This window comes from Lepidochelys kempii, chromosome 22, assembly GCF_965140285.1.
Source record: "Lepidochelys kempii isolate rLepKem1 chromosome 22, rLepKem1.hap1, whole genome shotgun sequence".
Lineage (NCBI taxonomy): Eukaryota > Metazoa > Chordata > Testudines > Cheloniidae > Lepidochelys > Lepidochelys kempii.
Window position 1 is genome coordinate 13,078,047 of NC_136401.1, and position 26,989 is coordinate 13,105,035.

A 26,989-nucleotide genomic window follows, 5' to 3' on the forward strand; every position below is an offset into this window, starting at 1 on the left:
ACCCTACCATTGACACACACACTTTTCAACCTCTGCTCCTCATGGGCCCTTCCAAAGACTCCCCCGATTATTAAGTATTGCGGGCAGGGGAGGGAGGAGACTGTTGTTTTAATTAAAGCTCCATCCTGTTTGGATCATCTGCTTCCCGGTGACTCACTCTGACTTGCTTGAATTAATAACAGAGTCAATCTCAAACCGGCTAGGATCCTGGGTTGCTCCCTAATTTGGCCCAGGACACATCCCTGCCTATCTCCAAAACTCACCCCGCGTCCTGACCTGACCCAAGCAGTCGACCTGCAGATGTGCAGAGGGAGGAGAGCTGCTCCACAAGACACAGGGGTGGGAAGGGAGGAATAACTCGAAGGAAAATGTAAGCTTAAGTATCATCGGATCTTCCTGATTTATCGGGCTGTGGAACAAACTCCTCAAGGGAAGCAGATTGGACAAAGCACTAGAGAATAGATTGGTGGGAGCGATCCTGCATCAGCCCGGGACAGGATAATCTCATCTATGCAGCGTGCCAGTGACTAGCCGAGATCCAAAGGGACCTCCCATCCCTCCTGACGAAAGGGGGGGAACCATTCTCGATGCTCAGTCGTGGGCACTTACACACACACAGGGCACGTAACCCTGTTCTGGAGGGAGGCATTACTCTTTGCCAAGGTACAATTAAATTAGACTGGGGGCTTAAGAGAGACAGGAAAACTCCAGCCATAGTCTGAACATTCTGGGTTGAGCAAAAGGACCTTACATCCGTGCTCTTGGATCTGCACTCAGCCAAGCTAATGCCTTATCTCATTAGTTCTTGAATATGACAAGACAGAATCCCAACCCCCTGGGGCAAGAGAGCCAGCCCACAAGTTAGTTTACTTTTTGCATTTCATTAAATTCAGCCAATTAAACTAGACTGATCGGTTTCACTTCCTGGTTCTCCGACCACAATGCTGCAGTGCACCAGCCACAATGCTGCAGCGTTTAAGCTGTGAACAATGTAGGGATGTGTTCAATGAAACAAATTCTCTTCTCACTGAAAGGTAGGAAAACATGCGTGCAGTTATTTAAAACCCCACAAACTTCAGACTGGGATCTCCACAAAGCTGCCAACATCCCTGTAATCAGATTGCCACTTCCTACCGGCAACTCTCAAGTTCCAATACACCGGGAATGGAAGAGAATAAAGGCAATTAGGTAAAAATATTAGCTTTCAAATGAATGGACACAAATGATGATGTGATTAAGGTGCAGCAGAGGGAGTCCAGGCCCAAGGGATCTATTCCTGATTCTGCCATTGATTTACTTGTATGATCCTGGACAAGTCACACTGCCCAGAATTTTCTAAGAGTGACGTCTGACTTTGGCTGTCTCCATTTTTAGGGAATACCTGAGCACCCACAGTTCTCATTGACTTCAGCTGGAGCGGTCTCACCCTGGCTCCGAAAAATCAAGTGCAAGTCCTAGTCTTCTCAAGTTGTGCACCCAAAACTTGAGCCGTCAGAAAATCCGAGACCATGTTGGGAAATGCTAACTTTAACTTCTCCTTGCCTCAGTCTCCTGGTCTGTAAAATGGAAAGAAGAATGGTGCCCTTTTCCCCAGGGATCTTGAGAAGCTTAATTAATTACAGCCAAATGCAACCCTCTATTATGCCCATGCAGCCCCATGGACTTCTTTAAGGCATTTGGATGAAAGGTGTTATCTAAAGTGCAAAGGGCTTATTAACAAACTAGGGCAAGTTGCACTCTCTCTTACAACTCTCCTCATGCTTTCTCCCTATGTCTAACTTGGGAGACAAGAGCTATTTAAAGAGGCCACTGACTTTCCTGTGCGTCTTTTAGTTGATTGAAGCTACTGCTTTGCCTTTCTCCAGAACCGTCCATTCTAAGGTCTGAAAGCTCTTTACAACCTACCAAGAAATTCAGCCTCACCTTGGGAGGTAAGGAAATATTATTAGCCCCATTTTACAGCTGGGGAGGTTGAGTCATTTGCGCAGTGTTATGGGGCAAGTCAGTTGCAGAGATGAGAACAGAATCCAGCAGTCCTGACTCCCAGTCCTTTGCGCTAATCATTAAGTCATGATGTCCTGCTTTCACATAGACAGAAACAATCCCAATGTTACTTATTCTAAGCTAACAACATATCCTAATGTGACAAATTACTAGTTACTACGTTATTTAGCACTAATAAAAAAAGAAAGGTCATTTCAGAAAATCTGAGTTTCAAAAAAAGAAAGATTTGATTTTCCAATTAATTTACAAAAAAATTTGATTCTTTTCCCAAATTTATTTCAAAATGTAATTTATCTTAAAAGCTCCACATAATTAAACCATGTAATTACAAATACAAGTTTGTCCCTTTTGTAAGTAATGTTCTTACTCAAAATAGGTCTGGACTTAGTTTTCCTTCAAGTGATGAAGGCATAATTGAGGCACAGTGTCCATCAAAAAGTACAGAAGATCGGCCATACTGGGTCAGACCAATGGTCCATCTCGCCCAGCATCCTAGTGGCCAGTGCCAGGTGCTTCAGAGGGAATCAAAACAACAATCATTGAGTGATCCACTCCCTGTCGTCCACTCCCAGCGTCTGGCAGTCAGCAGCTAGGGACACCCAGGGCACGAGGTTGCATCCCTGACATCTTGGTATTAGCCATTGATGAACTTATCGAATTTTTTGGAATCCCGTCTTAGTTTTGGCCTTCACAATATGCCCTGCCAACAAGTGCCACAAGTTGACTGTGCGTTGTCTGAAATTAAAGAGAAGTTATACTACACTTATCATTGCAGCAAGTTGCTGAATACATCTGCTCTCCTTCCCTTGGGTCTTTGTCTAGAAAAGTTTACTTCCATTGGGGGAAAAAAAACAAAAACACAACGATGACAGGCTATTCCAGCCCTGGGCTCCCCTCCATGTAGCTTGGCCAATGAACCTCAAGCATTGGCTACAGTAGTCCCCGGCTAGAAGCTATTTATTCTTCCTGAATCGCAGTGAGTAAAGAGAAGGGTTCCACTGGGCCTTGCTCAGGGGCCCTTCGGCTGGAATAGAGCACATTTCTTCCCATTCAAGGAAGCGCACACCCAGATATTGAATGGGAAGAACTCACTTGCCATAGGTGTTCACACCTGGGACTTTTAACCAAAGCCAAGAACTTTGCAAGACACAGGCAAGCATTTTTCCCTACCCATTGCTGCTGGAGATGCCAGCTTCTAGATGAAATGTAGAACTGAAATCCCCACCACGTGTCCCTTTCAGATCCTTGGGGACGTTGTGTGTGACGGGAGGGGTTAACGCCAGTCCTTGCTACCTAATAGTACCTTGGCAACCTGCAGTTTCCACTGATCTGAGGCATCTATTTCCTGCCCTTCATATAGTTGCACAGTGCCACTGTGCACTCTTAAACTGCTGCCCTGCTCCACTCCAGAGGAAGGAAAAGCAATCCTCACACAGCCGCTGGCCAGCTCACAAAAGGTGTTGCAAAGCTTAACTAGTTAACGTGTATAAAGCATTTGCAAGTCTCCGATGGGAAGCGCTACAGAAGGGCGAAGAGTCACTGAATTGGCAGATGATACGTAAGCTTGTCATTTGCACCTGCTGGTATGCAGCTATCCTGATCGGCAGCATCCCTAGCCATTATCCCTCTCCTATCACCGGATCGGCTCGTTCCTGTAAATCCTGACCTACACAATTCCCTGTTATTTCAGTCCCAGGCCTCCCACACCCGGCTTGGAATAGACCTTGATCCTGTCCCCACTATTCCAGGATGGGGCTCCTCCACGCACAGCTCTGCTAGACCTGACCTGCAGCAGCCTGTGGGCAAAAGCTGCCGGCTTGAGATGGGTTTCATTTATATTTGTTACCTAACGCAACCTGAAATCCACACGCAAAGGGGCACAGCAGCAGTCTGTGCTCGTGCATCAGGCTAGAGTACAGTCTGGTGGAGCCATCTCCACTTGCATCATCAGGAAGCACATTTTGTTCTCAAAAATCCTGCTCACAGCATTACCCGAGTTCAGAGACCACAAAGAGACCGAGATCTTTAAATAGGAACTATAAGAATGAATACATAACAAGCCAGGGCAAAAAAGGGCCAGATTCTGATCCTCTGACACATGCTGAATTTTACTCCTTCCCAAGTAACATGAAAGCCAATGAGACTACTCACAGTGTAAGTGCTATCCAGCATAAGTACAAGGATCAAAATCTGTCACCCCGCATCCTCCCACTTCTCCTTACCTCTTTCCCCAGGCACCCTTCTGGCTCTGATTAAATACAATAATGAATGGAAGCGCATTCCTTATCAAATTCTTTTCTTTTCAGTCAGATTCTCAGTCTCAATGGTTGGCTTATTATTCCAGTTGAAAGCGTGAAGCCCAAGGGAGGACCTATGGAATATGTATCGTGCGCTCAAACTTGTAGGCTGCCAATGCTGTTCTCTGCAAACAAACCAAGCACCCATACGCACCCCAAAGAGAAAGCTTTTCAAACTCGAAATTTAAGTGTAGTCCATTGTCAGGTTCGGAGCAACTTTACAAAAATGGGTCCAGTTAAACAAACAAAAAAATCATCAGTTAAGTTAAATTCAGTTACATGGGTGCAACTCCTGCGCGGACACACTTAACTCTCTTTGCAACAGATCAAAGTAAGCTATGCCAATATCAACCAATGTGAACAGCTTTACGTGCACCCACACACAGGTTGGCACAGGTGCAACTCAACTGATTTTAACACAAGTGGTACCACTTGCATGTTGGCAAGGTCCAAGTGCAATCTCCCAGCAGGCAGTTCCTCTCTCCTTCACCTGGACCAACTCCTGGGGCTCAATCTTGCAATATTCCACGAGCAATATTCCCACAGAACCTGACAGGCATACTGCCAGCGGAGTGCTTGCAGGGTCAGGAGCCAGGCATCCAGGATGGGATTCAGGCTCGTCGAGACATGACCACCTGCTCATCTGATCAACTTGTTAAAAAGCAGTGACAAAAAAATAACTCGCTAGCAGAACGCAGATGACCAGCTCACTGGTCCCCCAGCTGCTCTGTGAGGACAAAGCAAACCCACCCAAGACACATTTCAGGCAGTTTCAGCCAAGGGAACGCTATAAAGAAAGGTGACAAAGGAAGAGAGGGGAGCTGCCATGTGCCAGTGTTTCTTACCTTCATTGGTTTTCCTCTTGCTCATACAGAGCATATATATGCTACACTCCCGCTCTCCCATCCCACCCACGCCCACAGAGCCTCCTGCAATCCCAGTCTGCTCTGCACCTTTCAGGTGTACCAAATGCACAGTGAGCCCTGAACCACATTCCTTAGGCTAATGCGGAATCCTGGGTCCTGCCCCATGGGGTCCTGCTCAGAAGGCTAGACCTGCCCCCAGCTGGGTTATTCCCAGACTTGGCGGATTGGTCCCTGACTGCTCACTATCTAAAATTTCCCTGGATTTACCCTATTCTAGCTGCTGTCTGAGCAGCTGCCTACCTCTGTCCCAGTGCACCTCACCGGCCTTCTACCTCACAATAACCCATGAGAGATGGTCCAGTGAATGGAGCACAAGCCTGGGTTGTTGGAGGCCTGGGTTCAATTCCTGCAGCATCACACACATCCTAGGTAATCATAGTCAAGTCACTTAGTCTCTCTGGGCCTCCATTCCCCAGCTGTCAAGTGGGAGTGTAGTGCTCCCTTACCTCACAGGGGGGTTGTGAAGATATTGAAGACTGGTTCTCAGATACCACAGTGGTGGGGGCTAGGTAAGCACGATAAATAGACAGTACTACGTGTCCATCTCTCTCCCCGTCGCCTCTCATGAGGAGAAGGAGGGCAGCTCTGGGCCCTTCTCCCTCCCAGAGAGATTCCCAGGCATCACACAACGAGCACGGGACACTCTGAAAAGTGCTGCGAAGGAAACCTGGAGGAACAGCCCTGACACAGAAACTAGAGGAGGGGCAGCAAGACAGACTGGTAACAACCTGTATCGAGCAGATCAGAGATGGGCTAGGCCACAACTTGGATGGGAGCCCTCCAAGGAATAGCTACATGGAAGGACACACGGGAAGTGGAACTGCTGACACTAAGTGGGGCTATTCCCTCGTATTGATGCCAGCACTGCTGGCCACATAGAAGTTAGGTCCTGACCGGCTGTGGTCATTAAAGAGCTCTGGTAAATTTGGGGAACTGAAGGGATGTTAGCATGTGTGTCCCAACAGAATTATATCCTATTACCTCAACACCCACTGCAGTTTTGACGGGGGTATAAAACTGCCTCGCTTCCCAAATAGTTGTATAAGTATTACTGTTAAACAGCTGCCATGTTCCACTCCAGAGGGGGCTGCATTTCATTGCTGCATATAGGGATTCTTTCACTTTATAGCTTTCATCTATTCCACAGGTGTCTTTGTGAGGCTTCAAGCCCTTTGCTGATTGATTAGAGACCCTCCTGGTATTACTCCTCCATCCCTTCTCTCCCACTATCTCCCCTCCTCCCTCTCATCCACTCCTCTCCCCAACCTGAAATCTCCATCTAGGATATCCCCGGATCCCTGGCGCTACCGTATTGGCTGCTGCGAGCACGGTCTGAGAAATGGCAGCAGATGGGGCCTCGAGGCCCGTTCCTGACAGATGGCTGCTTTCCCCGTAACACAGGATGTGGGAAACCAGAGATGATGGAAGGCCCTCGCTGGCAGTTTCAACAGAGATACAAAGGAGAAGGGAGATGCCTGGGTGAAGGGACAGGGCTTCATTACTGGACAGCGCAGACCAGACAAGAGGGCAGCTGAGCTCTGGGACTTGGTGTCTTGGGGTTCTGGTCAGTCACATGCTAGCAGCAGGTTTGCCCAGAGACACGCATGCGGAAGGGAAGCCCCCCCACCTCCGACTCACCATTGACCGTGAGGTGCACCCAGCTGCCGTTGTGGAAGGTGTCGTACTGCTGATCCAGCATAAGCACTTTGCACTCGTACCAGCCCTGGTCCTCGGAGCGAATCTGCTCGATGCGCAGGGACGCCTTGTCATGAAGGCTGGCGCGGCCTGGAAGAGACACAGGGTCAGAGGGACTCAGCTCTCAGCAGGGAAAGGGGGCCCTGAAGCCGCAATGCAGCATCAGCCTCACCCCTCAACCCACCACTTGACACCCAGCCTCTCAAATGGCACTTACAGAGGCTGCGGAGAGTCCACCCTGCTCCCAGCCGAGGCTGGCTCTCCGCCACTGGACATTGAGGCTAGGCTTTTTCAAAAGGGGCCACTGATTTCTCTCTTTTTGGGGGCCCAACACTACACAATGCATCGCAGGCCCAGTTTTCCAGGCAGCGCAAGGCCTGCTGACTTCAAAGACAGCTGCGGACGCTCACCTCCCACAGGGGTCTCAGGTTGGGCACCCAAGAACTGAGGCCCCCGGAATTAGAAGCTGCTTTAGAAAGTTCTCACTTGCCCATACAGTCAGCCAGGATATCCCTGCTGACAATCAGCCCCATGCTAAAGAAGATGGAGGCGACGCACACTGCAAATCTGAGATCTATGCCACAGGGACATAGGAAGGGCCAACAGACCATGAGAGAGCAGGAGGTCAGGGCCTCGTGGATTCGGAGCTCATCTGGGACACAGGGCTTCATCTCATGTCTCAGAAAGGAAGACGACCTGCTGCAACGAGGAAGTGTGCCTAGGATTAAGAGCACCTGCTCTGCTGCCAGCAGAGGGGCCCTGCATGGACACACGTCAGATTGGCTCCAGCACCGTGTTGAAGCCAATGTGTGTCCTGTAGCCCTTTCACCGGCCACTGCTGCCACAGAATTGCTCCCTCTGAAAGGCAGCCCAGCCCTCCCGCAGGAGGACGCTCCAACATGCCCCCATTCTGGGCTAGCACACATCACTGCATCCAGGGGACAGACCACGAGACAGGCACCCTTCACCTCTAGGTCAGTCTTTTCCATGTTCGCAGTGACTCAGAGCTACCCCATGCAGCTGTGGGGCAGCCGGCATGCCAGGGGAGCCTCACAACCCAGCTTCCAGTGCTTAAGTGCTCCCACCACAGAAACCACCAGCCCCACTGGCTCTAACCCACCCCCCTGCTGACCAAGGACGGGCTAGAGCACAGAGAGCCAACTCCACTCAAGGTAACGATCCAAAGCAGCCTTGAGGCATGAGCCGAGGAGGCTCGAAGTTGAAGTGACTCGCAGCAGAGCCAAGGGCAAACCAGGGGCGACCTGCGGCTGATGCGCAGGGTTGGTGGGGAGGTGGAATAGGGCAGGCCAGGGCACAATCGCAGGCCAGAGCGAGAGGACGAAAACCCCAGCCCCTCATGAGAGAATCATTTTCTTCCTGGCCAGAGAAGCATACAGCAAGCCACCAGCTCGTTTCCCTGCTGGACACCCTCCAGGGACTGCCAGCTCCCCAGCCACACTGCCTGCTGGGAATCAGGGCTCCTGGCCAACTCCCACCTGGGAGTGATGGCACTGGCTGGAAGCGGAGGCAGGGCTGGAGTATTTGAGACTCTCCCTTGCTCCTAGGGTGCGCACACACCCACCCACCCCTTATCCCTCCTCCCCTTCCTGGAGAGCACCACAGGGAACTGATGTACCTACCTGCAGGAGGAAGCCACCCCCTTCCCTCCCCCCATCCCCGGTCAATACCTCCTTGGCAGTAACCCCTCTATTGTCTGCCAAGTCCCACGCACAAGCCAACCATACAGCTGTAGGGTGCCTCCCTGCCTCCTGGCCAAGGGACTGCTCTCCCGCGTCCTGTTACTCTCCCCATCTCACTGGGGGATCATTCAGGGGCAGCTGTGCATCTCCATGGTTTTAGTTTAGGGTCCACCCAGGCCTGGGATCAAAGCCCACATGGTAATAGGCTCCCTGCCTCCTCCCACTCCCCATCCAACACTTCAGGACATGGATTGCGCGGCATTTATTCTCCATCCCCAGTGATCCCTCCTCCCCTACCACCACCGTGCAGCTCCGTGCACCACATGCAAGAAACAGACACTGCACCTCCAGCTCCCTGCTGCTTCAAGGGGCCAATTGGCAGCGGCCAGAGGGGATTGGTAGGGCATTTAAGGAGATGCAATAGCTTCTCACCCCAGGGCTTTGCACACCTGCCACAGTCACCAGAGCACAGGGACGACCCCTTCTGTGCCTCATCCCCTCCCCCCACCAGGATAGTCAGCTGCTGCTGCATCTCCAACACGTTTCCCCGTCCTGATCTGCCTTGTGAGATCCCAACCCTCCTTAGGTCCCAGAAGCCATAGGAGGCTACAGGGGACTATGAGATGGTGAAGGGATGCAGCACAAGCCCCTAGGAAGCCAGTGATGGGCAAACGGGGCTGCACAGGGCAGAGGTCCCCATGGGAAGCAGGCCTATGGAACCACCCACGGGGACCCCTCACTGCCTGCTCTCCCTTTCCCCTTCCCCTCAGGCAAGTCTGGGCGTGGGGGGGCGGGGGGGGAGATAGCTCAGTGGTTTCAGCATGGGCCTGCTAAACCCAGGGTTGTGAGTTTAATCCTTGAGGGGACCATTTAGGGATCTGGGGCAAAAAAAATTGGGGACTGGTCCTGCTTGGAGCAGGGGGTTGGACTAGATGATCTCCTGAGGTCCCTTCCAACCCTGATATTCTATGAAGTCACTCCACAGGGTCAGGCCAGTCTCCTTGCTTAAATTTGTTAGTCTCTAAGGTTCTACAAGTCCTCCTTTTCTTTTTGCGAATACAGACTAACACGGCTGCTACTCTGAAACCTGCTTACTCAGTTCTCCCCCGCCCACCCGCTTTACAGAAGTGCTGAGCTCCCCCAGCCCCCAGATACACCAGCAGCAGGGGCCTGGTGTCTGAGAACCTCCGGCTCTCTCAACAGCTTGGACGCTGGCCTTACACCTTGGGGACCTCTGGATCCAGTACCTCCTGACTCAGTCCCGCCCCACTCACCCAATTCATTCTCATTCTCCCCCCCCCACCCCCCCGAGGGGTGTCCCCTGGAACCAAACCACCAGTGGGACAGGGCAAGACGCAGTGGAAGGACTAGTTCCCCTTGCTGCAGAGAGGAAATGGGTGGCAGCAGCTTCCTCCAGTGAGGACACCAAGCAAGGCCCCTGTCCCCAAAAACAGCAGCCCAGGCTCTCCGCTGTTCCCAGGGAGCAGCAACGCCTGCCCTTAGTTTTGCTGCCTTGGCTCCTTTCATCCCACACAGCCCAGCTGGCTTCCCGATGCTGCTGCTTAATTAAAGCCAGCCGCATGGAAAGAATGGAATGAAAGGGAGAGGGGGAGAGTGTCTTTCCTGGAAGGGGGCAGACAGGAGACAGTCCTGTGCTGAGCAGCCAGCTCTCACTGCGCTCCTCACACACAGTCAGCATGCTGGGGAACAGAGCAGAGGAATGCCGCCCTCCCCGGATGGCGGGGGGGTGGAGGATGTGCTTCAGGGCCGGAAGACACAGCATGCATCTGCCTCAGCCTACGGCAGGTCGGTCGCTCCGGGTGAAGATGCTGAAGCACCAAGCCCAGCGGAAGGGCCACAGAAGCCCCATCCCCTCTCAGCACAGGAGCCCATGGCTCGGAGACTCACCTGCATACTCTGGGTCCACATGGGGAGGGTAAAACCCAAACTTGATGAAGATGGGAATGGGGACTCCGAATTTGAACCACTCCACCACATAGGGAGGGGGCTGCCCGGTCAGCGGATGGATCACGTCGCATCCCAGGATCACGCTCTCGCCAGCACGAGCGGTCACAAACTCGGGTTCCTCCCTTGAGCCGTGGGCAGCTGGGAGAAAACAAAACAAAAAACGAGCTGGGCAAAGTCAGTAGCTTTTATTGCAAGCAGCCCCTCTCCTCACTCCTGCAGGTACACATGCCGACTCTTTCACAGGGCACACTAGAGCTTGGGTACCAGCAGTTGGGCCTGGTTAGGAAATGGAGACACTCCCTCTAGCAGCTGAGCTCCCTACCGCCACGCTGGGGTGTTGAGCAAAGGAGCATGCCCCGACCGTGCAGCAAGTCGCCCACAGCGCCATGCTAACGAAGGGCGCACGGCCAGGCTCTGAAGGGCAGCAAGCCGGCAGCACAGTGCCCCCTGATGTTAGCCAAAGACTAGGAGCAGACCAGGACAGCAGGGCCACGTGGAGGAAAGCCAGCAGACTAAGGAGGATATCCCACTCCACAGGCCTCTGTTGCGGCTCGCCATGGCGCCGGGGATGGATCGTGCTGGCATCTCCGTCAGCAGTTTGAGAACGGGAAACACTATACAAACCTAGAGAGTCACAGCATCCAAAGGGCAACATGTTCCCAGTTAGCTCCTCCACCCTGCTAGGAAACAGCAGCTACCACAACCAACACACAACTCTGGTCCCCTCAGCACGTGGAGACTCCCTCCAAGGTGAGGTTCCTCTCAAGCTCCCACATGCGGGTGCCCCTGCCTCCCCTTTCTGGAGGAAGAGGAGGGGGAGGTGCGGGCAGGAAATGCACAGCTCTTCGATCCGCTCTGCATTGCTGAATAATCTCTTCAGGGACGCCTCTCCTCCCTTCGGCAGGGGAGACATCCAGTCGCCCCGCCAGCCAGTTATCGCAAGGCGCTACGAACCCCTGGAACGGGCCTTTCGAAAGGGGAAAGAGCCGACGCCACCCAGGCTCAGCCCAGCAGGCGGTGACAGCGTCATTAAAACAGCTGCTCAATTAGCTGGATGCCTGACACATCCAGCCCCAGACCCTGGGCCAGCCCTGCCCTTCACCCCGAGCCTCTGGCCACCCAGCCTGCCACAGGCATCTCCCCAGAACAGGACACCTGTCCCATAGCTCCACATCCCCCTCCCATGTCCATACCCCACTAACCTGCACCAGCCGTATCACCCCCTCCCGAAGACCAGAGCTAGCCCCCACCGTCCAAACGGGCATCTTCCATCTCCCCCCCAAGCATGCTGCCAGCCCCTTCCCCACACGCTACCGGGAGCCTGCGGCTAGCCCATTTCCCCTTGCGAACACAGGACTCTCCCCAGGCTTAGCAGGGTTGCGTCAGGTCAGGTCACTGCAGGAGAGAAAAGACCCACGGGCTGCAGAGAACGGTGCTGTGGCGCTCTTTCCTTTGAGTCAGCCCTGACCCCAAAGCCTAGGGGGGGCTAGTTTGCTGACGACGCACCCTTTCAGATCAGTCCTACAACCAAAGGCCCGTTGTGCCACGGAGGTTCTGCAATTTCAATGTTGAACAGCTATGTTCACCCCAGGGCAGCTTATGTTTCAAGGCCAGGTAAAAGCAAGCCCTGGCACTCTTCATTCATACAGCTCAGTGTGTTACAAAGATCAGCATCCTTCGCCCCAATTCCCAGATGGGGAAACTGAGGCACAGAACGACACCGGGACTTCCTCGCAGTCACCCAGCAGGCAGTGGCAGAGCCCGAAACAGAAGCCACATCTCCAGAGTCCAAGGCCAGTGCTTTATCCACTAGGACACACTGCCTCCCCTACATGGCTCCGCCGGGCTTTGCACAATCTCAGGGGTAATGCAGTGGTTTGTGGTTCCCCTTGGAGTATATATGGCAAGCTATTAGTCGGTACAGGATTTGCGAGAAAAGTGCAGGGCTCACAGCAGCTTGCTGTGGCATACCCACTCCTCCCCTTCTCCATCCTTTGAGCCAGCTTCAGAGAAGAGGCGAACCAGCTGTTCTCCTACAAGGGCTGGGAGGTGGGTGGGAGCCCACGCAGTCCCACCCTGCACAGGCCCATTCAAGGGGTCTCTCCACAGCAGGAGCTGTGCCGTAAGGCCTGTGGGTACCATACTCATGGCACACAGGGCCAGCCTCTGCTGCCAGCCAGCCCAGCTCAGCGTGACAACGGCAAGGAGAGAGAGTTAAAACCCTTGGCAAACCAGAAATCCCACAAGCTTCACCCCACCAGCCTCTGCACAATCTTACCAAGTCAGGGCCAGAGCAGCTGTTAGCAGCCCCCTGCCGCTCCTACACCATGCCCCACAGCACCCCCTGCCGGGAGCGGCTAGCTTTGCTGTTCCTCTGAGCGCCTTGCGGCAGCCAAAGCATCCATTACAGGGAAATGCTGCGAGCTCCCCCAAAACTAGCGCTCCTATAAAAGATGTTGGCAAAGCAAGGCTGGGGCTTAAAAAGCCGTCAGCCACATCACCACCCGCGTCCTGCCCCACTCCCTGCACAGACGCCTGCTGGAAGAGGCTGGGGGCTGGAGGTGCTGTGCACTCCCCTTAGCCCACGTCATTCTCCCAGGGGCAGGGGAGCAGCGGTTTTTAAAAGCTCCTTTCAGTCAGCTCCTGCCTGGATCCTGCAGAAGCCAGAGCCTGGGGAATCAGGGAAGCGGCTCCGTGGGCCTGCGGCTTCGGGTATCGGAGCTTTTATAGCGTGAAAAGGCTCCTTTCCGCACGCAGCCGGGAAGCTGCTCAGGCTGCCGCTACCTCCACCAGCGAAGAATCTTCGTTCTTCAGGGAGGCATGTTCCCAGATCCTTCGCTCTGCTCTTCAGGGCCAGCTTTGATTGGCCAATAGTGACATCACTGTTTTTCCACAACAGGAGAGTAAGATCCCTGGTTATTTTTGGCTCGGACACAAACGTAAGCCAGCAAACGGCCCCCACGGGCAGGCCGATAACCAAAGTCCCTTTGGGGACGCAGGAGCCAGGTGGCTCTGGCACCTGCTGGGATCGCGTAGGCAGCAGCCAGAGACTCGCTCCTCTGCCAGCTGCGCCAGTGCAGGGAAAAAACATGCACCAGCCTGATAGCGCAGGGCCACCAGCCAGGAGCGGAGCACCCCGGCCCAGGCACGGGAATGGGCGAAGGCTATGGTGTCTGTCGCCGGAGGAGGAGTGTGCCCGGGGTGACGTGTAACAGGGAGAAGGGTGGCAGAGGGGTGGTTGGGGTGCAGGTGTATTAGGAGGGACCTGGGGACAATAGAAGGGTTTACGCTGGGTGTGGTCGCATGTGCAGAGGAGTAGACAGAGCACCTGGCATGTGGGCATGGAGGGGCGCTCTCTCTCTCGCCTGGGAGTGTAACTGATCACTCGGGTCATGCACGCAGGCACACCCCACCAGGAAGCAGGGGCACGTCTAAAAGCAGAGGGGAGCCATGCAGCAAGGAGCTGCAGCCTTCTCCACCACCATCATCCCACCCCCAGCCTTCACACCACCTGTACAGGATTTGTTTGCACCTTGCTGGGCCTCGTTATCGCTGCATTTCTAATGAGGCCAAGGCTTTCGCACCTCGTCAGCTGATGGGGTGACTTCAGCTGCCACCCCACCCCTGAAATCTGCAATGCTTTGAGGGACTGGCATCCATCCTCTCCCACTCCAGTGCCCTGGGGCCATTTCCTTGTGTGCTACTATCCTCTCCTCCCACAATGCAACCACCCCATGCTACGGGGACCAAAGCCATGGCTTGCTAGCCACAGGCCAGCTCCAGATGCACCCCCGTAGCTCTGGAGTGACTCCTGCTTTCAGATGCCGCAGCAGGCTCCGCACAGCGTAGCGGAGATACAGCACAGCCGCCGCAGCAGCGAGAGGGAGGGGCTGGGGTCTGCACAGGGCATTTGAAGGCCAAACCGTTCCTCAGGCCTCAGCCGGCATCTGAGATCAAACTGCCCAGGAGCCTGGTCCGAGCCAGCAGGAGAAATCATGGGGTTTGCCCGGAGATCCCCCAACCACCTGCCTAGCTCCCCAGTAGGACCATCTCCCCCCCCATCAAAATGTGACCGCAGCCACCAGATTCAAACCGATGCTGGTGAGGGTGCCTTGTGGGAGCCTGAGTTGGGACAAAGGAAGGAGGGGCAGGCTCCCCTGCTAGTCACAGCAGCGCTCCTGGATGAGGGTCCAATCTCGCACTCCTGCTAATCTCCTTTAACTCCTGGGGGGATGGGGTGGGGGGAGTCAGGGAAGAGGGCGCATGACTGGCTGAGCAAGGGCTGCAGCATTTGGGTGACTTCACAGCCACCCCAGTCTGGAGACAGAGGGTGTTAGCCCTTCTGCCCCACAGGAAGATCTGCAAGACCTCTTTACCATGCCCCCAAGTCTCAGGGTACCGAGGACTTGCATCCATCCAGCCCCCCGCCCAACAGGGAGCGAGCAGGTTCCCACGCCCTCGCCAGCCCAGTGCTCCCCGACTAGCAGCTTGTGCAGTGCAGAAGCTCGGAGCCCATCCAAGCCTTCGCCGGTACTCAGCAGCTGCAGTGTCTCCCTAACACACAGCTGGAGCCCTGCCAGTGCATGTAGGACTTAATGCACCTTGGCACAGTCCCCAGCTCTCTTCTCTCCAGTCAGCACCAGGCCCTCCATTCACCTGAGCAGCATTCAGATTTCCACGCGGCCGGCAAGAGCAGTGGAAGGGCAAGGGGAGGGGCTGGCTGGCGAACAGGGAACGACACACCACCATATGCACTGGCAGCGCCAGTTGGTCCCGTACTGCCACCTGTGCCCTCCAACCCAGGAGCGCTGGTGGGATGAGCGTGCCAGGTCTCAGCCATACCATCCCAAAGGGTCTGGGCAGCGTGAGTGAAAGATCAACCGAAGAGGGCTTCGATATTTGCCTTACACGCCTCAGACATGGCCTCAGTGCAAGAGCCCCCTGCAGTCCGTGGGAGTGGATGGTGCTCAGCACCTCACAGGATCGGGCCAGGAGACCCAGAGGCTGCCTCACTGGAGGGAGAAAGCACAGCAAGGGCCCCAGAAACCCAGCAGTAGCGGCTCTTGGTACTGACGCAGCACCAGCTCCCTTCTCCCCCCATTACAGCAGTTTCCTCCGCCAGCTCCAGCTTCTCGCCCTGAATTTTAATCTCCGTCTGGTCCAATAACGCTCGTTTTCTGCCCCCACACACGCTGCCAAGCAAACAGCCCCCTCAGCCAGGGACACCGTGTGCTGGGAGCAGTGACGGTTCTCAGCACCTGCCTCCAGTAGCTCACGCCTGGGGAAGAGAAACCCAGCTCGCGGGGCTCCGCCGACAGCAGACCCCTGCTCCCAACCCAGCGTGGGGATGCTGGAGGGCTGCTCCCATGGCAAGAGGAAACAGAGCAATGGGGGGAAGGCTGCGAGACTAGGAAGTGCCTTGAACCCCACCAGCAAGAGGCAGGAGCTGGGCTGGCCCAGCCTGGCCTGGAAGGGACACCAGGAAAGGCATGGTGGTGGGGGAGGAAGAGCAATGCAGTTAGAGAGGCAGCCTTGCAGAGTAGCACAGGGCCCAGTCCTTCCTCAGCGAAGGCCAAGCAGACCCAATGACGGTGCCCATCCTAGGGAGCTTGGTCATTGGCATCACCAGGCCAGGGGACTGCCTGGCACTGGGTGCGGGCCAGGAGAGCCCTGCTGAGCCAATGCTCCCAGCTTGGCTGTAGAGCAAGCCCCTTGGTAGCCCAGCACAGCGTCGCCTGCTCCACTCCAGGTCTGAAGATTCTGCTCCCACTTCTTGGGATCGGGGCGTGTGTGCGCAGGTCCCATTCACAACGAGTCTCTCCCCGTGGCTGCTGAACCTGTTTCAGAGCCAGATTCCAACCAGCTCACACACCTTTGGCCAGCTGCAGGGGGAAGGGACCAACACCAGCCAGCTGCAAACTGTACCTTACCCCACGCCAGCAGATGCGGTCCCCACAGGGCTACAGCGCTCAAGGGGAGCGAAAGGAAGGCACCAGCTACAGAGCTCACATGGACTGCCACAGCGTTAGCGGATCCCAAGAACAGCCGCAACCTCAGTCATAAGCTACAGCAGGACCCACGCTCCCATCCTCCCCAGCCGAGGGTACGTACGCACAGCCAACCGTGCGCAGGCTTCAGCATGGGGAATACAAGCCCAGCATGGACCCTGAGAAGGTGCTTGGCATACTAGCCCCCTCCGAGACCCACGCTGCACTGTCTTCACCCCTATTGTTACCTGCTCTCGCTGGATTCAAGCTCGCTCAAACAGGCAAGCCCACAGGCAGCTTTTGCTCGGCTGACATGCCCTCGGACCCCTTCCGATACGGCCCTCCGCCGGCTGAAGTCCTCGTCCTTCAGGCAGCAGCAGCTCAAGCTTCTTCCACACTGAGGCACTCTGCTCCACCCATCCAGACCCGGAGGGACTCTCTCAAAGGCCAATCACGTTTGAATGTGGCTGTGAAGAACTGAGCTAGCCAACAAAGCCCACTTTGTGGTCAGTGCAGAGCATAGCACGTTGTGTCAGCCATTTACACCCCAGCAAGAGCACAGCGCACAACCCCCTCCCACCGCCACCCACCTAACGCTGGGATCCTGGGTTCGGTGCTGACTCGAGGGAAGACCACCACGTAAAGGATGACCTGTGCTACTTCCTGCCACAGCCAGCGGGCTCCCATCTGACTACCATCCAGGCCTGATGCTGCTTCGCCGAGATCTGATGAGAGCACAGCCCACGCTGCTCTGATGGCAAGGGACCAAAGGCAGAGGAGCTCCCAGCCCACCACCTGGCTCCAGCTGGGAATGAGCAAGTCTCGACTGGAAGCAGATCCCCAGTGCCATGTCAGGCCAGACAGCGGATTGATCCCCACCGTGGCCATTCACAGCCAGCCTCCGGGTTTCTGGGCACGATTACCAACTTTAATTTGCTCTCGACTGGATTGTATTTCACGGCCCTTCCTCCCAGGAAGTCGGTAATTCAATCTTCAAGCTTCTCAGCACAAAAGGGGAAAAAAATAGCAGCAGCAGCAGCAGCTCCTGCCCAGCCTGGGGGAGAGGAAAGAACAGGCAAAAGCTACCCACAGGATGGATCCCCGACAGCACGGTACCACCTTTTCCCCACTGCCCTGCCTAGGGGATTGGTCGAGAGAGGACGGGGGCCACGGGCTGGGTGATCCTTAACGCTATTCCTTACAGTGCCTCCTGCTGAGTGAGTTTGGGGCTGCAGGAGCAGGAAGCTCTCTGCACTGGCACGCACAGCCTCGCGTTCAGGATAACGCCAGCCCTGAAGCGTCAAATCTTTGCGTTCAGGGCCTGCTGAATCGCTGGGACAGGACAGCCCATTCTCCGAGGCAGCTTCAAAGAGGCTTTTACAGAAGAGACACAAAAATAGTACAGGGCGCGTTATCTTTGAGGCCCGATACAAAGGGTCCAATGACGTCTGGAAGGAAGCCATTGAGCCCCCGGCCCTGCAGGCATCCCTTCTTTGCACCGAGGATGGCCAGGAGAATAACGAGCCATTTAATGTATAGCCCTCACCACTTTAACACCATCCTCTCTAGCACATCGCAGCATGGAGGCCTCTGAGCACATGCGGGGAGGGGAGGAGAAGGAAGCAAGGGAACATAGTACACATCTCAGGAAGGGACTCCTGGCCCTCTGGGGAAGACCCAGGGTACTGGCGACCCAGCTGTTTGCACGCTTCCCTCATCGCCCCCCTTCTCTCTACACTTGTGCCAGTGACCTCCCATGCTCTGGCTGTTGGTGGCAACGCTCGCAGTTCTGCAGTTCCCTCTCCAGCCTGCGGCCATCTCCCCAATGTCTCCTCAGGGGTGCCCCGCTGCTTCCTCAAAACATGCACAGCAAACGCAGATCCCCTCTGCCCACCTCACCCCTTCCCCTGCCACCGCCACCATCCTCCTGGGTTCACAGCTGTCTGGGACCCCTCCCTTTCCTCACCCCTCACAGGCAGGATCCTCCCCTTCTTTCCTAGCTCACCCCCCCCCCCAGAGCCAACAAGTGTCTCATGGCCCGATGCCAGGGGCTAGATGGCATGGCATCTCCAAGCTTTCTCTCTGGACCCTCCCCTCTCCCATCTACCCAGCAGGTAATGTAGGCTTCCTCCTCCACTGCTCTGACCATGTCCCCGCCCAACCCTTGCTCCTCAAGTCTCTCCACTGGCTCCCTGTCACTGAGACCCAAGTGAAGTTGAGGGGTTTGAGACCAGCCCCCAATGCTCCTCACTTCACTCCCTCCCTCCCATTCTCACCTCCCTGCGCCTGGAAGGGTCTGTCTTCTTCACGCAACCCCTCCGAAGCCCTCCCCCAGCACTCCATCCCACCCCTTGGATTCCCCCTCTTGCCTCAGTCCCTTCTCAAAACCACCAGCATTCAATCAGCTTCACTCTCTCTGTAAGGCGCCGTATGTTACGCTGCACTGCTTGAACCCCCTTGCTTGGCCCATCATCATCTCAAACTGCCTTAGCCTGCGAACTCAGAGGCAGGACACGTGTGTTGGTCTCTCTGACAGGCTAGGCAGAGCCAGGGCACTGTATTGATCAGCGATGGGATTTGGAAAGTGTTCGGGGGATCACTGGGGGGAAAGGTGATTCATGAGCATCAGCCATTGACCTGTGCCCAGAAGCTAAGGCGATTGAAGAGTTCTCTTCAACAGAAGTCCCTGCCGGCCACCTCCACACGGCGGCAATCCATCTCTGAAGATCACCGTCCCCTCCTTCAGCCCCAGGCAAAGACTCAGCCTGATTTCCCAAGTTCTAGAAGCAACACTGCTTCACCAGGAGCTGCAGGTGCTCAGGCTTTCAGGAAATGAGGCCATGAGGGGGCTAAGACCAAGGGGTATAATCAAAGTCATCCACATAACAAGGCAGGTGGACAGCTAAGAAGTGATGGAACAAATCCCTGCAGAAGACTCTGGGACCTGCAATTCTTCCATGAGGTGGTAGCAGCTAAGTTGGAAGGGACAGACTGCATCATCCCCTTTTCTGTGTGGAAAGATGAGCAGAACAGACAAGAACTCTCCCATGCAGAGGTAAATGCTCCATTTTCCTCCCTCCCTTCTAACTGGCCTGGCAATAAGCCCTTTCCCGGCAGCATGGCCAAAGCGAGGGACCAATCAGGAGAGCGCTAGGGAGAAGCCAATGTCAGCTGGACAAAGATTCACAGCCCACCCGCTGGCAGCAGAGGGGGTTAACTTCAGCTCCCAGAAGCAGCTCATTAACAAGAGGGGAATGGGAGTGTGTATGTGAACGGAGAAACTGCAACACAAAGTGCGAAGCTGAGAATGGATGAGTGAACACACAGGAACGGGAGAACCAACAGGGCAAATGGAGAGAGAGAGAGAAGGAAGGAACAGATGAGTGTGGGGAGAGAGAACAAATGAACAAGAAAAGGAATGCACAAGGGAGCCTGAGCAAGAGAAAGACGTGCATGGGTGCACACGGGTGTTTCAAAAACATCTCCATTTCAAACGGAGCCAGGACCAAGTGACAAGGGGCCCAGCTCTAAGCCGTTTCCTGGATAAGGAACTGAATGCATCCCTTAAAGACTGCAACAAACAGGGATGCATTGGAACCGAATGAATCGCGAGCTCGGTTTGAAATCCCTCTCCCTCTTTCCAAGACTGGAAAGGAAAGTCCAGGCAGGTCAGAGCCGCCTGCACACCCTGATGGGCCGGGTCCTCTCCCACCTCCAGGGCCCATGGATCAGCAGGATCCACTACACACACCTGCAACTTTACCCTCACGGGTTGCCACGTGCTTCATGCCCACTACCACCTAAAGAGGCTTGGCACAGAGGAAGTGGGCAGCATGCATATGTCTTGCAGTAGCCTCTGGAATGGAAGTGCTGAGATGTAAGTGAAGGAAAATAGGTCAGTTTCTGGCAGCTTGCAGTGCCAATATCTAATCGAAAAGCCAGTGGGGTAACTACATGCATGGCTCGGCTTCACCTCCACCTGAGGAAAGCTGTCTGCCATCCATTATAATTACAAGCACCCAGTTCTTGTGGGGATCCCTGCTCTCACCCCCCAGCCCTGCTCTTCACTCTGGATTCCCTCTCCTGCTCAGTTCACATACCTGGCTAGATGCCCTTGTCTCTCTAGCAAGTTTCATTCTGCCTGCACACTAGTGGCCTTGGCCCAGAATTACCCTTCCAGTCTAGTAACTTCCCCTCCCTGATGGAGGGTGAGGAGCACAGGGCTCAAAATCTCGCAAAAGATGCCTGCATCCCATACCCATGCAGCAGGGAAGAGGGACAAGGGGAAAGCTAACTGCACCTCCAACCCAAGGGGTATATTTGGTGACAGTCCCATTCAGTTACACACATTTAGGATACCTTCAGGCATTTAACTGCATCTGTGATCTGGCAAAAGAGATCATGGAAATGGGACACTATCCTCAAACGCAGAGGGTTCTTCAGTAACTCTGACAGATCAGGGTGGGGTCACATTTTATAGGTACCTGTTGAGTCTACAAAATATGCACGCACACCCATGGTGCACTCCAAAAACTTACCATTTACACCACAGCACTATAGATACGAGTGTGACTGGTGCTGGAGAGATCAGCGTCACCAGCTCCCAGAGTTTTACAAGTTTCGCAATATTGCGTGTTCTTCTTAAAAGCCCCAGCTCCTGAAGGCATGCGATCAGGTGAGAATTTCAGCTTTCATTTACAAAGTAGGTTTCCGGCCCTTGCGTTTGTGAAGAAAAGCTTGAGCGCATGACCCATGTGGGACCTAAAGATTTAAAAGCAGGAGGGCAAATGAAAAGAATCCCAAAGGTATTATTTAAAACATTTCGTAATTTCTGTGGTCTGACACGTGATTTTTGAATGCTTACGATTGGCCATATGGAGAGATACAGAAGAGATCTCAGTACAAAAAAGCCCCACGCAACTCAACGAATCGCACGCACAAGTACCACTCTGCAAGTGCCACTTTGCACGGGGGGGGGGGGGGCAGAGAAATGAAGGGCTGGCACGTATGCAGGGCATGGGTAATCACATTTCAAAATGTGGCCCTGATGGAACGTCCACGCACAAACAGGCCCGGCTGCTCCTGGGCAGGGCAGTGTATATGCAATAGAAGTAACTCTACTCCTCTCTCTCTCCCCCACCCCCCCGACATATTCCATTCTCCCTCCTCCCCCCCACCTCTTTCACTGCATCTCGCTTCCATTCTGCAAGCCTATCAGCCCATTGGGTTGAAATAGAAGCCAGCAGCAGGAGACAAGCACATCACGTATGAGGCAGGATCTTTCTAAGCGGACACTGTCTGTTGTAGGATCCATTCAGGTGTCAGAGGCGTTCTGATAGCTCGGTTAGCTGATTTCACCCCTGCATTGTGGATTCTCTCACTTCTGTGGGGCATGGCAGGGCGAGAAAGGGCCTCTTGTTTGTTACAGCTCTGACAGCTTGGACCCCACCATCCTGGTGGACACATCTTCATGGCTCTGCTGTCCCGTCATGAGCCCTCCAAACACCCCCCCACGATCATCCCCAGGACACAGAGTGGCCAGCGGGGATGTCCAACAGTCTGGATCAACACAGAACCATAGCTGTGGACTGCAGCGTGTCAAACCCTGAGCTGGGACACGACAGATGGAATAGTGGAGCAGAGCAAATGTAAGGTGACAGGTACTGCATTTGTGGCTGGGTCCATCAATCAGCGATGACAGGGAAAGGCAGAACTAGGGTCTCTGAACATTTCATGGGGTTATTTCAGTCCATGTGTGAGGAGTGCCCCTCCCATGCTCCGTCGAGTCCTTCTAACAAGCTTTAGAACACAATATAACCATGCACACGCAGTTGTGGCAGTGTCTTTGAGTCCAGAGAGAACACGTGCAGCATACAGCAGCCCAAGTAGTCAGTCCCTTGGATTCTACTGCAAGCTCCTTCCAGGAGAACCTGGGCATCAGGATTCTTGGGGGCTACTTCAAGCTCTGAGGGGAAACATTGTTTTGTGGTTATGGGTTAGAGGGAACTGGGAGTCAGGACTATTTCCATTTCTAGCTCTGCCACAGGCTCATTCTGCTCCTTTGGCCAACACACCCAACTTCTGTGCCTCAGTTTCCCCGATCTCTAAAGTGGAGAGAACACCTGCCTCACAAATAGGAGTCAGTGAGTAAGGCTTCACCAGCGAGATCAGAGAGGAGACGCCCCACTGCCATATTTCCATACGCTCCCTAGCATATGGGCACATCTCCCATCACCCTGATCCAGTAGAGACATGTTGAGCATTGGAATCTCCTGCAGTCCCTCCACCTCCCCGTAAACTCCCTTCAGCTGACAGAAGGCAAGGCATGTGCACTCCAAGCTGCTGCGCCTTTCCGAGCAGAGCCACCCAGCTCATGACAAGTAGAAGATAGCCTGGTCAGCTCATCTGGATGCCTGAAGGCTTCAGATATTCAGAGCTGGGTTTCACTGCTTCACTTGGCCATCTCGCTCCCAGGGCTATCCCAATGGGTCAGAGCCATCGTGGCGCCCTCCCCCTTCACCAAGGGGCAACAGCAGGAGTTCAATGGACATTTCCAACAGATTCTCCAACCCCCAGATCTTTCTAGGGTGCCAGATTCTGACTGCAGCACATGGGACTCCCGCTTGTGGGGGGAAAGAAAAGGAAGGGCAGCTCATTGGGCATGGTGCTGTTTTCAACCCTGCCATCCTCTCACTACTAATTCCATACGAATGCACCTTCTGAGCCTCTTCAAGAGTGCAAGGTTGGCAGGAGAGCGGGGTCCGGCATTTAGTGCAGGCGGGCTGGGAGTCAGGGCACCTGGGTTCTGTGCCTGACTCCAGCAGGGCAGGGCAGGGTCACAGTCTAGATCCCCAAGTCTCATTCCTGGTTCTGAGTGCAGAGATCCCTGACCTGCCCCCTCCTTGTGCTCAATGTCCCTCAGGAAAATGCAGATAACCCCAACCTCCCAGGGAGAAGGCGAAGCTGAGGGATTCTCAAGCGGCTGGAGGGGCTTGGCTGGGGGACTCTTCACATCCATACCAGGAAACTGGTACACTCATCACGCACGCTGCCTACGGACCAGCATGGCACAGACACACAATCAGGTAAAATGAACCCTGGCCCTGCCCCAGGGCAGCCAAGCTTTCTCCCTGAAAGCGCCCTATGGCAGATAATGGATGAGACACCAGTCCAGGGAAGCCAGAGAGGGGCAGCAGACAAACACCCGACCCTAGTCAGTTCTGCCTGAACGGCGACGTGAGCCTTCCCTCCATCCCCCGGGACCAGTGCCCGCAGAGCTGCCTGCGCCCTTAATGCCCCGCTGGTGCCCCGGGACGCCGTGCAGCAGGAGGCTCCCGGGGCGCCCCGTGCGCTGGAGCCATCTCTCCGCACTCAGCCAGCACAATCGCAAGGTTCACTTTAGGTCACGGGAAAGCTCAGAGGACGCGAAAGCACCATCCCGCCGGAGAGTGATGTGCTCAGGGCCCCCTGACATCAACAAGTAATTAACGAGCTCAATGACCAACTCTGCCACTCCACAGGGCCAGCTGGGACTTGGACAACAAGCCTGAGAGATGTGCCTCCCTGCCAATCAGGGGCCAAGACACCAGTGACAGATGTGTCATCCCCCCCCTCCCCACCACATTCCACCACCAATCAGAGGCCTGGAAGCCTTGACCCTGCATGCACCTCCACCAATCAGCATAGAGGTACCGCTGTCCCATTTGGACCCGACCCTCCCCTCCACCCACAACCAATCATAGCCCAGTTTCTGGAGAGTAGAGAGGAAAGATGCATAAGCCACAGCTGCGCCCCGCTACCCATCCCCAAGGCAGTGATGATGTATCCACCAGAGACACACCCCGGGGTGGCAGGATCAGCCCAACCCAAAGCTTTCAGAGACCAGTAACAAAGAGGCCTTTTCTCACCCCGCAGAGCGGTGTGAGAATCTGCAGTGCAGAGATGAAATCTGCTTTGACAGATCCCATTCACAGCATCGAAGGCGGAATATTGCAGGGATCAGGGAACACAAGCCACTGGCATTTCATCAGGGGGAGGCACGAGAATGCAGGGAGGGAAGCAGGAGGATCTGCTCTAGGGAGAAACTAAGATGGCAAGGACCCCACCCTTGCTAACTAGGAGGGTGGCAGAGAGCTGGAGTCCATCCGCCTTCCTCCCAGATCACATCACTAGCGGAACATGACAGGAGCAAGTGGCTCGGCTTGAGCTGTGGGGGTTTGCTCAGCCCGTTGGAAACTGCACATGACAGAAAGCTGCAATTAGCTGTTCAGTCATCTAAAGAACTACTGAGGAAGCCGGTCTGACTCTGCAGAACGCTGGCTGTCTGCACTGCTGGTGGGGTATCTGTGTCGCTCTGAGGGGACCTGCCTCCCTGACCCACCCCTCTGGCTGGATAACAGCCCCACTAGTCCCATAATCAAAGGCCTTCCCCCTCCCTCCTCACTTCTCCACCTCAGCCCAGCAGCAGCATCTGGGTTTGCAGCAAGATTCCTGCTTTTTAAACCCAATTTTCCAGATGGATTGGCTGAGACACACACAGGTCAAGTGACTTGCCTCAAGGTCACACAACAGAAAAGGGAGAAGGAAGGAGGGGAAGACCTGGAGTAACCAGAGGTGACAGATTAATGGTCTATGCATCAGGTTCAGAGTAACCAGGCTCCCTGAAGCTTCAGGTTCCAACCCCCCTTTCCTTCTTCAGAAGCCGAGAACCATACAGCAGAGGGGACCTGGCTTTCACTGGTGGTCCTGTAAAATACATGCAACCATAGAGGAGACATGATCTAAGTTCCCCCAGCACCATCAGAGACTACAAGATCATGGAAGTGTCCTTAGGTCTTCCCATCCAGTGCGCTAGACAGCATTCATCCTCCACCCACCACCTCTTTCCAAAATGCTGTTTTACGAGTCTCCACCACCATCCTCCAGGCCACATGAATGAGAGAAGGGGACTATAAAATCAAGACAATTCCTAGAGAAATAACTTCGGGTAAGCTGTAGTTGAGATTGTAACCATCAATTCTGGGGAAGTGGGAATCATTGCAGTAGGACAGAAGTGCCAGTTGAAATCAGGAAACCTTTGCACTAGGTGCGGTGTGTATTATACACAAACTAAGAGCCCCTGCCCGCAAAAACTTGCAATCTAGGTAGGCAAGACAAAGGGTGGAACGAGAGGAGACTTAACCAAGGCTACACAGCTGGTCAGTGGCAGAGCCAGGGCCAGACCCCAGGTTTCCTGACTCCCAGTAGTGCCCTGCCCACTAGACTATGCTGCCTCTGCTGAGTTAAATGTAGAAGTTGTTAAAAATAAAATTCCCCCGGAAACCACGTGGCCAAATGCTGGAGTTTTTAGGTGTTCACCTATAGCTCACACACACAGCCTTGAGATCAGAAGCCACTGGACACAGTGCCCACCAGGACACCGGGGTTCATCTCCTTTCCTCATTTCAAGCAGCAGCCATGGTATCTTGGTTCTTCCTGGAGCAGCCTCCAAAGAACAGACCATGGTTACCTAGCACCTGAAGGACAAAGCCTCCAACCGCTTCCCTCCTGCCATGGGATGCTCCACTCACCACTGAGCTGGCACCTCCTCCTGGTCACTTTGAGGATTACCTCTCGAGGCCAACGCCCCCTTCCGTGGTTTGCATGCCATTGCTCCAAATCTCTCTCCCTGGTCTGCAGCCTCTCTCTCTCTCTCTCCAGGAACCGCAGCATCATCTTTGTGACTCAGCCCTCCGGCCAGGTCACTCAGCGTTCCCCCCTTCTGGGGTATATCAAAGTCTTTCCATCCGCAGTCCTAGGCAGTCTTCCCATTCACTCCCTCTGCTCTGGGTTCCAATCCAGGGACTCTCAACCCAGCATTTCCGTGCTTTCCTCTCCCAGCCCTCACAGCGCCTTCCCTCCACTCTGGTTCCCCTTCTCTCTCTCTGGGTGAACCAGCTCCAAACCCTCCTCCCAGAGGGCAACTGCCCTTTCCCAGCAGCAGCCCTTGTCTGTCACCTGGCTTCATGGTCCCCCACCTTCTCCTGCACAGCTGAGCCTGGTTTCAATCAGCTCCCTGGCTCCTCCTCCAGGTGCAGCCTGCAGAGTTAATTGGCCTACCTGACCACCTTAACACCTGTCAGTCCTGTGAGGGGTGGGCACTCCATCATACCTCCAAAACACAGACTCCACATCCTCAGCAAGCCCAGCTGCAGGATTCATGCCCCACACCTTCTGGCCCAGAGAATGTGGTCAGAGACCCACTGCTTACTGTGGGGCTGCTCTGCTTATTCCATGGGGGGGTGAGGGGGGACTTCCTTTCCCCTTCAAACACACAGAAAGGGAGCATGCTCACAAAGACACTGCGCTAATATAGATGGATTAGCTTTGAGGGTTGGTTTGTGCTAGGGTCCTCAAGTGCTTTGCAGCTGGGA

The 26,989-nt window shown here is 54.6% G+C and overlaps 1 protein-coding gene across 1 annotated transcript in view; it reads right to left on the bottom strand.

Moving 5' to 3' along the window:
• IGSF9B (immunoglobulin superfamily member 9B) overlaps positions 1–26,989 on the bottom strand; it is a 103,085-nt gene that overhangs the window by 66,382 nt on the left and 9,714 nt on the right. The window contains exons 2-3 of the mRNA XM_073320740.2: positions 10,531–10,728; positions 6,866–7,012 (exon numbers count right to left, since the gene is read on the bottom strand). Of these exons, the coding sequence (XP_073176841.1) occupies positions 6,866–7,012; positions 10,531–10,728 (345 nt within the window). The remainder of the gene's footprint in view (positions 1–6,865; positions 7,013–10,530; positions 10,729–26,989) is intronic.